Source organism: Corvus brachyrhynchos, unplaced genomic scaffold (assembly GCF_000691975.1).
Source record: "Corvus brachyrhynchos isolate BGI_N302 unplaced genomic scaffold, ASM69197v1 scaffold142, whole genome shotgun sequence".
In the NCBI taxonomy this organism is placed as follows: Eukaryota; Metazoa; Chordata; class Aves; order Passeriformes; family Corvidae; genus Corvus; species Corvus brachyrhynchos.
The window spans coordinates 3,741,697-3,756,057 of record NW_008237226.1 but is presented as its reverse complement, the minus strand read 5'-3'; the positions used below and the strand labels follow the sequence as shown (position 1 = coordinate 3,756,057).

The following is a 14,361-nucleotide window of genomic DNA, read 5'->3' as shown; positions in this document are numbered from 1 at the left end:
AATCCCTTCTGTTCGTGTTGTGCAATGAGCATCAGGTGGTCTGTGGAGACTCTTGCACAAGGCCTGGTAGGGAGAAGCGCTCCAAGAGAGAGAAGAGGGGTTGATGACATTTGTTTCACATTCTGTGGGGCAGTAGGATTTAGCTGCAGTGGCTCATGATGATACCACAGGCAGACAAACAATGTATGTCATGTTTGAACCTGTTTTCTAGTCCCCTCCACCAAGAACCAAACAAGCTCTGTGAACCAGCAGCCTAAAGATGAACAAATCCTGTGTCTCCCTACTAGTTCTCCTGTCACTCCTACCTCACTTAAAGGATAATGATGTCAGTTTTTCTGGGTATATACTACAGCCCTTAAAAAGGTTTGATAACCCGAGGTAGCTTTTTTGTCACCAACATTGTCAGTTGTCACTGATCTTTCCTCAACTGCCTACCAGTCTTTCTCCATAGTTGAGGAACTTCTGAAAAAACAGGTGTTAACTATAAATGGTGTAAACGGTAATCCTGTTTCCAATGTGCAAGGGCTTATTTCAATTTGTTAATAGGAACCTGGTTTCCACTACTAGCCAATAATTTTTCTTAAAACTGATTTTATGTTTGAAGCTATCTTCTTTCAGCTGGTTAGCTGGTATTTTTTTCAAACAATCCTTTGGAAAAATGTACCTGTTTTGAAGTGATGTGCTATTCTGGACTGAGTATTGCCTGGAAACAGTTTCTTAGGGAGAAAAAAGTGACCTAGCAGGTGAATTCTGTTAAATCCTGGTTTAACTGGTGCAATTAACTCTACTTGAGAGGCTTATATGTCTGAATGTTAATTCCTAATTATGAAAATCTTACAGACTTGCTTTTCCAAGAACTGGGGACATTGGGGCACATTAAATCCCATCCAATGTGTTGGGTCCTTTTACTGTTAATGGCATTCTGCCATAAATCACATTTATTCTCTGGGAAACAGTATTTCTGGTTGTTCTGGTTTGGCCAAATTTAGAAATATATCCTCTGAGAGAAGGCACAACCACCCATCCCCCACCAGGTTCAGGAAAAAATAAATTTTCCTCGAAGGAAAGTGAAGAAGATAAAACTATTTATTTACCAAACACACGGGAAAGGAAAATAATGTTAAATGGTAAAATCTTACGCTGTGGAGGAAAAACCTGGGAAAGTGTTCGAGTCCTCCCTTTGGTCTCCTCAGAGCTGGGGCTTGGGCCAGGGCCAGGCCCTCTGTGCCCGGTGGAAAGTCCTCCCAATGTGCTCTGATGTTACAGCAATCAGGCAGTCCAGTAGAAAAGGGAGAAAATCTGAAATTCCAGAGAAGGAAAAGTTCAACTCTCAGCCTCTCTCCGGAGAACAAGAACTGGAAAAACTGGCCAAAAGCTGACTGGAAAGCAGCAAGCCGGGTGCTTCCTCGCTTCCCTGCCCCAGCTGGGGAAAAAAAACCTGCTGTCTCTGTGTGAGCTTGAACAAGCTGCAAACTGCTTTGAGAAAGTTTCGCTCAGTTTTTTTCCTTCCCCCTCTCAGGCTCAGTTTAGAGGCATGAAAAGGCATAAAAATTAATTTCTGGGCATAGGCAGTGATATGGGATACACATCATAAGGTCACCCCAAGACACTGGTGTATAGTAAAAAATTCACAAGGTGATTGATTGTCTAACTTCTTAAGGAATCAAACTTTGTTCCATTTTCAAAGAGAAAAAAAATGGAAAAGATTTCCCAACCCATTTGAAATTAATTTAAAAGATAAGCAACATCTGCTGAGGCTTAAATTACTTAGCCTTATGTTTCATAAATGATGTCACCAGCTAAAACTCTGCTTGACAATATTTTAAGAATGACAGTTAACAGCCTGGTTAAAACACATGAATTTTTAAATTTATATTAGGTTTGAAATGTACTTTGGCTTTTAGTTCACCAAAAAAGTCTAAATTTTGTGTGGACCAATGTCTGCATTTAATGTCATACAGGAGTTTCTCCATCCCTCTCTTGTGGCATTAAGGAAATATAGTCAATTTCTCCAGCCTAAAAGCAAACATTTTAAAATACTATTTTCAAACAAAAGCACTTTATAAACTTGATTTTCTCACAGGCTATTTTACTCAAATTAACTGGGGATGTGTGTGGATACATATATATATGTATATATATATAAAATTATTAAAATATATAATTGACTTTTTAATCTTACTAATATAATTTATAATTTGACTTCTTGCCTAATTTATGTAATGACTCCTAGTTGCTGTAAAAACAGTCAAATCCATGCATGCTGTATCATTGCATGAGGATTTGAGTCTTTGTTTATTATTTAATAGCTCCTAAACTCATGCAGTAGGGTGGGAGTGAAACCTACTTTCCAAGAAGTTAAGATACCAGTCATAAACCCATAAGCAGTGGAGGAACTTTGAAGAGACCAGAAGCAGAACAGAGTTTCTTCTGTGAGTTCAGCAGATACTTGCAGAGTTAATCCTGTGGAATGAAGCTGGGAGACTGGATTACAATTTTTCAATATCAGTTGACAGGTAAGGATTCACTTCTCATAGGCATCACTTGGGAATAATCCATTTACAGCCACCACTTGACAATTTTGGCTTTAAGGTTCAATTGCTTTAGCTTTCCTGTTTCTAAAACAGCCCAAACAGTAGAAATCTGTCAGGCACAGTGAAATGGAAATCTGTTGACTAAGGTTTAGCCTGCAGTTGCAGTGATGCAGCAAAGAGATCTAGGATTAAATACTTGCAGATGCTCAGGCAGTTCTTGGTAAAGAAATGCTAAATCAGTTTGCTAGTGTTCAGGTTGCAAGTCTAAGTCAGATTAGCAGAAAAGAAGAGGGAAATATCAATCCTCTCTATCCTCTAACAGCTGGCAGGATTTTTGTAAGACTTCCATGTATGTGGCCTTCCTGTAATGACCTACAGGAGCAGAGTCATGTCAGCTGCTATTAGGTAACCAGGGCAGGTTTTGCATCTCTCAGCAGTGCTGTCCCACACCAGCCTCCAAAAGTCTTTAATAGTTTGAATTAGTTGAAATGATTTAGTGAAGACTGATGTGTCAGGGACAAAGTCAGTCTGGGACTCCTAAGCACAAAAATATGACCTTTTTCTTCATTGTTTACACAAAACCAGCTTTTAGGATTCTGCAGTAATGATTAGTACCCCATACAGGCACAGCTATAGCACAGTACGGATCTTGTGGAGACCCAGTGGATAAGTGGACATTGACACTGGATTTTTGTACATCAAAAATTATTATGGTCATGCAGGTGTTGGGCAATTTTCCTTATTTCCAGAGGTCAGCAGCTTTGTAGAATAAAAAGCAAAGAATAAAAACAAGAATCTTTGGAACCACCCACAAAACGCCGTCAATGCCAATTTGTATAATTCCAGTATTAGCACCAGGAGGATTAAAACCATCCACATGTTTTATGCTGTTTTTCTGTTGGGAAAGTAATTGGATCCTTCAGAGGAACTAGTTATAGATTCAGTGCTAATCTTCACTTCCTTAATTATTGCCAAGTTTCAGGAAATAGTAATAAAATTGTTTCTTAGTAGTATGTATTAGTTTAATATAATGCTTGTATATTGCCAAAGCACTGCTGAAGTAATGTTATAACTACAGTATCGTGACCTTGTTTAGATACTTTAAGGCTACAACAGGAACTATTTGGTGGTTTACTGTTTTAGTGTTTGCCAAGAATTAACTCTTAGCCAATTTTCTAATGGCTGTTTTTCAATAGTTAAAAACCTGCTCATTTTCTAAATGCCTAAAAGACATTTTTGTATTTTTAAAAGATCAAAATGTCCTCCATTAGGGACAGGCTTAAAACACAGATGTAGGAGAAAACCCACTTGAAGGCAGCATATTGAAACTTGGTTTTCCTACAGATCCTGGGGAGAAAAAGGTCTCAGCTTCCCTCACAGCAGCATCTGGCTCTACACTGACCCCTGTCTTTCTTCCCATGTTTCAGTGATTGGATCTTCTTGTCCTTCCCCAGCAGCTGTCCAGCACCACAGGTCCTGCTGACTGAGTCCTACCTTGGTGAAGACAGTGGGTCTCAAGCAGAGCTCTTGCAGTGGGGTGATAGGAGCCAGAGTGCTGATAGCAGGCAGAGTGCTGGGGTGGCATGGGACACAGGGGTTGCTCCTCTCTGTCCGTAAGGGATGCGGGGCCCCTGGATCATGGAGCACAAAGAAGAGTCAGTCTGCCCTAAGGGGCCATGGTTGGGAGCCACTGCAGAGCCTTCCCAGATTGTTCCTCATTCCCTGAGCAGCTGGCGCAGGCAAACAGGCGGAGGGAGAAATGCTTATGAGAAATGTTAATTTCATTTCTTAGTGGGTTTAAGTGGGTATCTTATTCCAGCTCCCTACTATGATGATAAGAATTCCGAAAGAGGCTATAGGGTGGAATGCAGCCTCTTCACAGGCCCTTCTTTGGTGAGATGGAACTTGAGCCATTCACATACATTGACAGACATTTACAGAGAACAATCAAAAAAACCTGAAATTGCAAACTGAGGCCAAGGGAGGAGATGGGGCCTGTGTAGTGCTTTTTGAGACAGCCCATCATTTCCTCAGACTGCAGAGTGGCAGGAGGGGGGTGTCATCAGATGTGTAGGATTGCACTCGTTTTGTGCAGACATGGTTCTGCACTGACATTTGTCAGCTCTAAGACTGTCATACTACAAGTAAATTTGGTTTGCAAATGTTTCCCCTCAAGCACTGCAAGATGTATCTGCCACGTAAGTTGTGTAACATTAGTTCCCTCTTTGAAAATTCAATCTTTTTATTCTTGCTGATATTCCTTTTCCTGTAGGTGACTGATAAAGAAAGTCACCCTTTCCAGTTAACAGCTGAAAAATTAAAAGCTGCATTACAGAAACTAAAAAGCAGGTATCAATAACACTGATCTCAGATTTTCATGCTTTCCTTATTATTTTGTAAGCAGCATATGTTCTCAGCATTGAAGCACTTTTACAGTTTCATCTCTGCAGATTTTCAGTCTTGTGACCCAGGTGGGTCCAACTACGGCAACAAGAGTTGATTTTATATTTTGGGCACTGAAACAAAATGCAGAGAAACTCCCTGACTGTATTTTATGAAGAACAGTTCTTAACTTGTTTTTCAAGACCAATTTTTTTTCTCTGTAGATTGTAATGGAATTCAAAGTTTTGTAAACAAGATATTGTTCTGACCCTGAGAAGAGAGAATATGCTACTGTAACAACCTATTTAGATAATTAAAGAAACATGCATAATGTGATTTTAATGAGGGTTCTTCTTAGTTGCAGCTAACAAGAAAATGTCAATAAACAAAAAATTTCAAAATGTAATTTTTCCAGAGTTTAGCAAACTTCATTAGTTCAAAACACGTAGCATGATCAGTGATTCTATTCTGATTGGGACTGCATAACCAAGGACATTATTGCTTGTCATATCCAATTTTTTTCCACATTTTTCTCTGTACTTTAAACTGCTTTTCTTCCCTGTGGAAATGTTTGGTTTTGTGAATGTCCACAAAATAGTGCTGGCTAGTATTTCAGGCTAAAATATTTCCTGATTTTATTGTCTCAGTATTCATGTTCTGCACACTTGATGAAAAATTATAAACACACTCACAGCTGTTTGTGAAAGATTCAATAGTGGCAGCACAGGCAAAACAGTAAAACATTTTACCAAAGATGTGGTGATGATGGATGGTAGTGATGTTTCAAAGCATGAAGCAAGATAGACTTCTTGAGTCCTCTTCCAAGATGGAAAACAAGGTTTAACAATGGATAGAGTGTATTGTTACAAGGAAGGTCCACTTACAAAGCTCAGTTTCAAAGTGACATAAAAAAGCAGGTATTTTGGATACACACAGATATGTGCATAACATTTTTTCTTAGCTGTATTGAAGTTGTCCTAATTATCCAATTGCTGGTGGTGCCTGTGTTTAGACACCATCTGTGCCTTTGTCAGACCGTGGGAGCGTGCGCATTCAGACCCTCCCCATCTGAGCCTAGCAGAGGGACGCAGCCTGAATCCCACAGCTGCCCCTGTGGCTGTCAGGATGGATCACAGACCAAATTAACTCTTTAGAGATCTCCATGTGTTTTTCAGCTTTCTAGAGCTGAAAATGTTCCCATTAATAATATTATAGACTGGTTCTTTGGGTACACGTAATATCATAAATAGCTGGAGGAACCAGGCTAGAAATGCAATTGAGAAACTGCCATCCCACAGCAGCTGATTCTGTGAAAAACAATGCCTCAGCCCCCATTTTCAGCTTAGGATATGTCAGAGGTCACATACACTAAACATACTCTTGCGCAAGGAGGGCTGTGGAATAGCTGTTTGTGATGTCATCTTTTTTTAATGTTATCTTTTTTCAGGTATTTTCTTCCTGTAGCCGGAATCAAAGGCAATACACTGAAAGTTCCCTGCTTGTGAAGGTCTTACTCACAGTACCCATTAACACTCAAAGATATTTCACATGGCAGGGGAAGTCAGAAACAAACAGCCTATCACACGTGCCACTCCTTTATGGCAGGAATCTGAATGGGTAAAACCAAATTGTTAAGAGATTTTTTAAACAGATTTTTCCCAGACCTTGCACTGACTTTTCCAGTAGTTTTCTGGAAGAGACATTTTTACTTTTTTCTGCCTTTGACCTTTGTGTCAAAAATATTGTTGGTCACTAAAAGCCGAGGTGGATGTTTCTTTTCTGATGGTTTCAATTTATTCAGGAGCTGCTGAGTTAAGCTTGACTAGAAAGCCTACCAAGGAAGTACATTGCAATGTGTCCCTGTCATTGCCACATGTCATTGAAACACAGTATTTGTTTCTCTGTATAGCCTTATATGGATATGCTAAGTTTCAACATACCATTTCCACTTACCAAGGGAGCCATTGAGCCATAGTCAGGCTCTGCAAACTCTGCAGGCATGAAGTGGTTGCTTTTGGTTTTGTTTTGGCCAACAATAATTGCTGAAGCTACTTCAGTTTCCTCCACAGTTTCCAATCAACTTCTCATGAATAAGAGACAAATCTTTTACCTTGCCTAGCAGTGGTCTGTTATGACACAGTTAAGAAAAAGAGCCCCACGAATGCTCTGAGAAACTCCTTGAGGAGAGGTAACTGGAAAACTCTGTATGTAGATTCCCACAATTTGGGAAACAGACACTTGAGAAGGGCACACAGATTGAAAGGACAGGTTACTCTTTGCTTTAATTCTTAATGGCCTACTGAAATCTTGGCTTGGGAGAGAAGAGGTTCCCAAATTCTGCTTACATAATTCAGATTCACTGCCACATGCAGCCTCACAATGTAATTTTATACAAAAGTAACCTAATAGGAATGAAAAGGAGCATCAATCGTGTAAGATACTACGTACATGGAAAAGGATTATCAAGGGCTTGACCATCTGAAGACAAAATTAAACATTCCTACTGAAATCCCCTAGAGGAAGATTTGTGTTAACAGAAAAAATATCATGTGTGTGTTCTGAACCTGGATCAGTTGACAGAGCCAGTTTACAACAGGGTGCTCTACACTGACAAAGGCAGAGAGGTGTGATGATTTTCAGCAAAGAAGTGGATGCAATGGCCGTGGACACAATGGCCGTGGACACTGATGGAACTACTGAAAGCAACTTTGCCCCTAGACTGCTTCATCAGAAAAGAGCAACACTCCTGCTCTGTTCTCCCTAAATGAAGGAGTTCAGAAGATTTTGCAGGAGCCCAAATTGCCATATGTAAGCAGATGCCTGGGTTTGCTGTTCTAAATGCCCTGCACAGAATAATCCTGATATTTTCAGGTTAAAACAACCTTCCTATCAAACCTAGATTCCAATATTACTTCTGTTTCATTAAACAGATGTTGAAGCACTTAAGCATTTCATAAAGATGCATGAACCACCTGGAGATGCTGTCCATGAAGTTGTTCTTGTGATTGAAGCTACCAAACTAGAAAAAAAAAAATAACCTCACTGAAGCTGTAAGCCAAATTCAAGAATAACAAATCACCAACCAGAAGGGCTGAGTAAGAAAAAATAATGCAATCTTCCTGAAGGTAAGCGTGACCATGTGGGTGGAACAACTGCCAAATACAAAATTCTGTTGTCAACGACCACAAGATTCTGTAGTGGGGAGCACACAAGAAGAACTATTAACAACTATTAACTATTGTAAAAGTATTTCTGCTTGGGAACATAATGCTCATCTTCCATAATTTTGGGGGTATGTAGTCTCCTAACAGATGTACCAATTCTGTGTGAAAATAGAATAAAATTATAATTTTTTTGTCTTTTTAATTCAGTAACTGTAAAAAGCAGTTGAAACTTCAATACTACACCTATTAATATTTTTGTTCTCAGTTCTATAAGACCTTTTAAGGCCTTTATGAATCATAATATACAATGTAACACCAACTACAATAAATGCACTCTTTGCTTTTTGTATAATATTAAAGTTGAAGGCTGCATTACATGAAAGCAAAGCTATTGGATTGGCTTGGATACCACACTGTAAGGGCCTAATCCTGCGGCTTGCGTGAATCCAGACTCCCAGGATGACTCAGATAATTGTCATGTAGCACAGCACAGCAGCAAGAGAGGAACCCCAGCCCCATTTTAGAAGGAGGCCAAGGAGCCACACACTTATTTATCCATTGTGTTCACATCACATTTTCCCAGAAAGTATTCTTCTCCCGACAAAGCCTTGCCCCAGTGTAAACCTTTCTCCAGTACGTATTGCTTTGGTACAGTAAAGTTCAGGTGAAAGTTAAGGGCTACTTCTCCACAAATGTCCTGCAATGTGTGCCTCAGGGCATAGGCCACGTGTCTATGTGTTACTCAGTATTTCATATATGCTCTGTGCCTTTTAGCTCTTGGCTACGTGCTCCATCTTTAGAACTCAAATGCCTTAATAAAAATGACTGTTGGATGGCCACAAAACTCTGAAGCTTAACACAAGGCCATAAATTCAGTAGTAGTGTATCCACTCACAATCCAGTGATGCAAGTATGAAACCTACCTACATTTTGGCATGGGGGATTACCAAGGTAGAAGACAGAAATGGGTTGGCTCAGCTCCCTCAGCTGCAGGGCATCAAAGCCTGTCCCCACGGGATCCGCTGGTATCTCTTCTGCTGTTGAGTCCATGTTGCAGGTCCTCCTTTTGTCCATTTTCCTTATATAAGAGAGATGAGGAATTTTCAGAGACATTGTTCTCAGAGGTCCCATTCTTCAGCTATGTCCATCCATAAGAAGCTGTCTGGAGAGTCAGTCATTTTCCCTGTGTTACTGGGCGATGTTCTGAACGCAAGAAAAACAGGACAGTGCAACCATTCAAATACCTATAAATAAAGATGTAACACTTTAGTAGCAGTCATTGCCTGCAGATCCACTCTCTTTTGAGACCTTACAACCAGAATTCTTGCTCATTTGAATTATTTTTAGTATTTCCCAGTATAATAAAAACTAAAATAAAAATACTTAAGTGTTTACTAAGGGAAGTTGTTCGATAGCTCTCTGAAAAAGGTATTTTTTGTCTGTTTAGACTGTAGCTGGAAGTATAGTACTTGAATCACCAGCATCACAAAATGTTAAAAAGGTGTACTCTGATGAAAAATTAATTGTCCCTTTTATATTACAATTTATTGACAAATAAGGCAAATAAGGCAATTTATTGACAAATAAGGCAAGTACTTTTCATTTGGTGTAACTTGTAGGAACTCAAAAAAGCAAAACAGTGTAAGCATTGTTTTCCTTCTTATTCCTATGAGGATTTGACAAGGAAAGCAGCTAAGCTTCATTGGACTCAATGACCATAAAGGTCTTTTCCAACCTTGATAATTCAGATAAGGTGAAACAGCCCACAGAAGAGGAGAGGTCCATGGATTATGCCGAGGCAGCACAGGGACTCTACTGTGATCCCCAGTGAAAAACATGTGGACTGCAGAGAAAGGAAGGAAAACACTTGAGTCAAGGGAGTCACGCTGGTTACTGTAAACATAAGACTTGTTATTTTTATTTTCTTGTAATGGTTAATAAAGAAATCAGAAAAAAAATCCAGAGGAATTGAAAGGAGAGAATGAAGAGAAGTGAGGTCACCTTGGGATTAATTACTGCAACACACAACATGGGCACACATCTCATCTTTGTAAGCAACTGAGGATTAAGATTTAACTCTGTATTAGCAATCTACTGCTAATTTCTGAGCATTTTGAATTATTGACAGTATCCCTTAACTTTAGCATCTACTCCCTTAAGGCTGATTGTTCTTCCTTGTATTTGAAGAGGGCAGAACAGAGGCTGCAGGCCGAAACAAATAGATCTGGTTCCTGCCCTCACAGGTCCCACTGTATTGAAAGTTGTCAATACCTGAGACTTTCAAATATGTTACACCTTAAATCAAAACCTTTCATAAAGTTAGAACATAAGCCTAGTGCAACTTTTTTATGCTTTCATATGGTACCTTAAAGGTGATTTGGGGCTTCTGGGTGCTATGGTCACGTATGTTCACACAAAGAAAAAAAAAACTGGAAAAGATCCATTTAAATTTAAGGCTGCTTACAGCTCTTATCCTTCACAGGCAGCAGGAACCCCTAAGCCCTTGGAATTCAGGCCATACAAGCACATCTCATAGTGTTTGGAGCTGACTGGCTTGTAAAAGGTTTAGGGCAGGAAACTTTACTGGTATTTTAGTATGTAGCATTTCTCCTGTTCTGCTATTTAAACATTTTCCTTGTTATGTTAATACATAAAATTAGTTTTTATTTCCCTTACCAAACTTTTTTTCATATGAAATGCTTGACCATTTTTTTTCTTACCATCATTAATTGCGAAGACTGAAAAAACAATTTTAAAGCAATTTTAAGAGACCAAGCTAACACACATTAACAATGTGAAACTCAAATCATGTGTCAGTGTTGGCTTGCTCAGGGAATGCAGATACATTTCTGCATGAGGATGTCAGGATGATAAATAACATTAATTTTTAAATTTGCATCCAATTGTCCAGGAAATTTATGCCCTTATATAAGTAAAGTTTAACATAAAGCTACACACATAGGCCCACATTTCAGATTCAGATGAACAAAATTCCCTTAAAAGGTGACTGTTAAGAGTCCCTCCTTGCGGATGAGGTTTTAGTCTGGAGAAATCCAGGTAGATCACTCCTCTCCAAGTAACAGAAAACTGTTAATTACACCACTGGTCATTTTACTGTTTAGGTAAAGTTAGTCTTAAATTATTTAACAAGGAAATAAAAATGGCAGTCCCACTTAACTAAATTAAACAGTTATATAAAGTGCTGAATGATTATGTCTTTTAAGCTCCTCTTCTGGAAAATAACTTAAAAACTAAGAATGAACACTAAAGGCAACTTTCAGAAGTCAAAGATGACATGAAACTTATGGTTTTGTCCCAAGATGAACAATAATGTCAGAAGAACAGAGCACTGAAATGATGCATCAACTGGAATGAAAACTTCCACTTCAAAGATCTGATGTATCTAAAATAAATAAATACCACAATCTGTAAAGTAAACCGGCACATTTTATAATTTTTAAAACTTCTTGTATGGGGTTTACAAACTGGAGGATACACCCAAAATAACTAGTCCAAAGTATTCCTTAAAAAATTATAAATTATTGGCTACAGTTTCTTTAATGGAGATTGCAGGAGTAGGTCCCACATGAGTCCATATATAGCCCTTCTCTGGCCTTGTAGGAACGGTTGGGAAGGGAGATGATCGAGATTTGAAATATTCCGAAGGTGCATGACAAACAAATTCTAAATACTCCATCTTCCTTGGGAGATCTTCTTCTGGTCCTAGGAAAAAAAATAAATCTTCAAAGACAAAACTTAAAGGCACAAAATTAAGTAAGTTGCCTAAAAATTTGCCACAACAGCCAACATTCCCTTAGAGAATTTATCTTTGCAATCAATGGCTTTCCTAGGAAGGTAGCATCATGTATCAGGCAAGAAGCCTCTACCTTCAATTTTGCTGGGCTGATCTTTCCCCCCACCCCATTTGAAGCACTCTGGTATTTGAGTGAAGTACTGTAGTTAATATATTTTAAATATATCCTATTTGTGTCCTGCCTGTCAGAAGGACTTACTAATTTTATCATCAGTAGCAGAACAGTCTCTATGCCAGTGCTTGCAAGCTATGTATTTTGAATACCCAGGACAAAGATCAGGTAATTCAGGTCACTTTAAAAGAAATAACTTGGACTAGTATATCAGAATCAAAAGTTACTATGGTTTAAACCTATCTATAGAGCAGTAATTTGATCTTTAAAGCCACACATCTGTAATTGTCCCCACAAACACTCAGATAATCACACACTGCAATAGTCACACACTGCAATAGCAGTAATCATATTATATACATAAGATAAATAAAAAGTGTTATTACAGTAAATGAGATGTTTACAGAATTAGGGTCTAAAATGTGGAACTTGCATAAAACACCTTGACAAGCTAAAATGTTCATTTAAAAAATACAACTCTGCATTAGTGTAGGCACATATAAGTAGTTGTACAAAGTGAAGGCCTACAGATTACCTATGATATAGGATGCTGGGTCAAAACAGTCTTTGGGGCTGGCTTGTGTAGGAATGAGCCAGGTTAGCGCAGCACTCTTTTCACAGTATTGGTCCTGAATAAACCCACGGATCTGAGCGTAGTATGTTCTTCCATCCTGCTCATCAACCACTGAAACAACATCTCCAATTTGATAGTATACACCCTAGAAGACATACAAATGACACTGAAATCAAACAACCTGATTTTGTCAGCTTCACTTCACATTGATTCGTGTCTTAAGTATCAGTACCCTAAATTATACCAGTCTTGAAAGGCAGCTGCAATTCAGCCACATGCAAAAGAATGGTGGCGTAAAAAAGAAAGGTGTTTGTTTTTAAAAAAGAGAAAAAGAACACAAAAAGCCCCGAACAATCCTGTTCACAACAACACTGCAAAGTATCAAAGTAGCAGCATTTTGCATAAGGAGGTTAAACAGAAGTTTTGACATAATTCTTAGGATTTTTTGATAAAAAACGTACACACAAGACAGTAATTCCTTTCTGAACTGGTCAACAGCAAACAAGAGATTCATCTAGGATGTCAGACACAAAGCATCAGGTCCCTGGAGAGTATACGGAATCTCAGCCCACCACTGGCTGTGCAGTCTCCCCCTACCTATCCTGACATTTTTTTGGGGGGAAGAGGGGGAAAAAACCATTTTGTTTGCTTATACTGCTGGGAAACAAAGCGAATTTCAGAACTTTAAAACACTAACACCTTAGCATGCTGGTAAAGCTGCTCTCAAGCATGAATGTGAGAAGGTTCCCTCCTGCTTCACTGCAAATACCAACAGATCTTGTTCCCACGGTGTCTGAGCCTGCTCGCACCAGTTCTGAAACGGGAGCCAGCGGAGACATTGAGGCACTGCAACCCACCCCCTCTACGGGCAATATGTTCTGCGCCTAAGGCAGGAAACAGCACACAAATCGAAATACTCATCTCCAGTCACTTTTGCTTGACCTCTGCACGGTGCAGGTTAAGTTTAAAAATGCTGACTGCAATAATTAAAAAAAAAAAAAGGATGCATTTTCTCTTGGAAGAGAACAACTGGGATAATGATGACTATTTAAACTACTTAGGTAAACTACCTTCCAAGACTTAACGGCAATAATTACGGCAAACCAAAGTCCTACACAACCATTAGGGAAGGAAGAACAGTTTCTGTGACTATATCCCTAGTGCTTTCATTGTACATGATAGTTCTTGAAATTGGAAACAGAAACAGGATAATAATTTTTGCAAATAGATTTGCATAAACCATACCTTATAAAAGATTGATTCTGCTGTAATTATAGTGGATACGGACTCAGGAGCCTTGATGGGCTAAGAAAAGAGCACAGAAATAAAAAATCAAGAGCATTAAAGCAAATCAACCATGAAGTTCCAGAAATTGTTTTCCCTTTTAGACAACGTGCAGATACATTATCTTCTAAGAAAACTAGCACACATTTCTAGTTTAAAGTTCAAAACAACACAGCTAACGTCTTCATCCCCAGGATTTTATGTGGAGAAGCGAGTGCTGAACTCCCATGACCGGTTTCTCTTCCCACTCCTCCCGCGGGCCCCGTGTCCGCCCCAGCCCGGCACAGGCTCCCGGCCCACCCGCGGCCCCGCGCTCTGCCACGCGCCGCCTTACGTTTTTTAGCTTGAAGATGTGCCGCCTGCCCTTGCCCTTCGTGGAAACCTTCTTCTCCGCGGCGGGCGCAGACTTGTACTTGGTGTTCCTGAGCCGCGCGGAGCGGCGGTGGATCTCCTGCTTGCTCTGTGGGGAACGGCGGGATGAACACACGGGGGACGGC

At 39.5% G+C, this 14,361-nt stretch overlaps 1 protein-coding gene across 1 annotated transcript; it reads right to left on the bottom strand.

Annotated features, from left to right (window-relative positions):
* Positions 1–9,635: 9,635 nt before the first annotated feature.
* GATAD1 (GATA zinc finger domain containing 1) lies at positions 9,636–14,357 on the bottom strand (the record flags this gene model as incomplete). Its single annotated transcript, XM_008629987.2, has 4 exons — positions 9,636–11,803; positions 12,542–12,725; positions 13,826–13,885; positions 14,199–14,357. Coding segments are annotated over 4 exons (594 nt in total), but the record flags the coding sequence as incomplete, so codon positions are not given.
* Between the last annotated feature and the right edge of the window lie 4 nt (positions 14,358–14,361).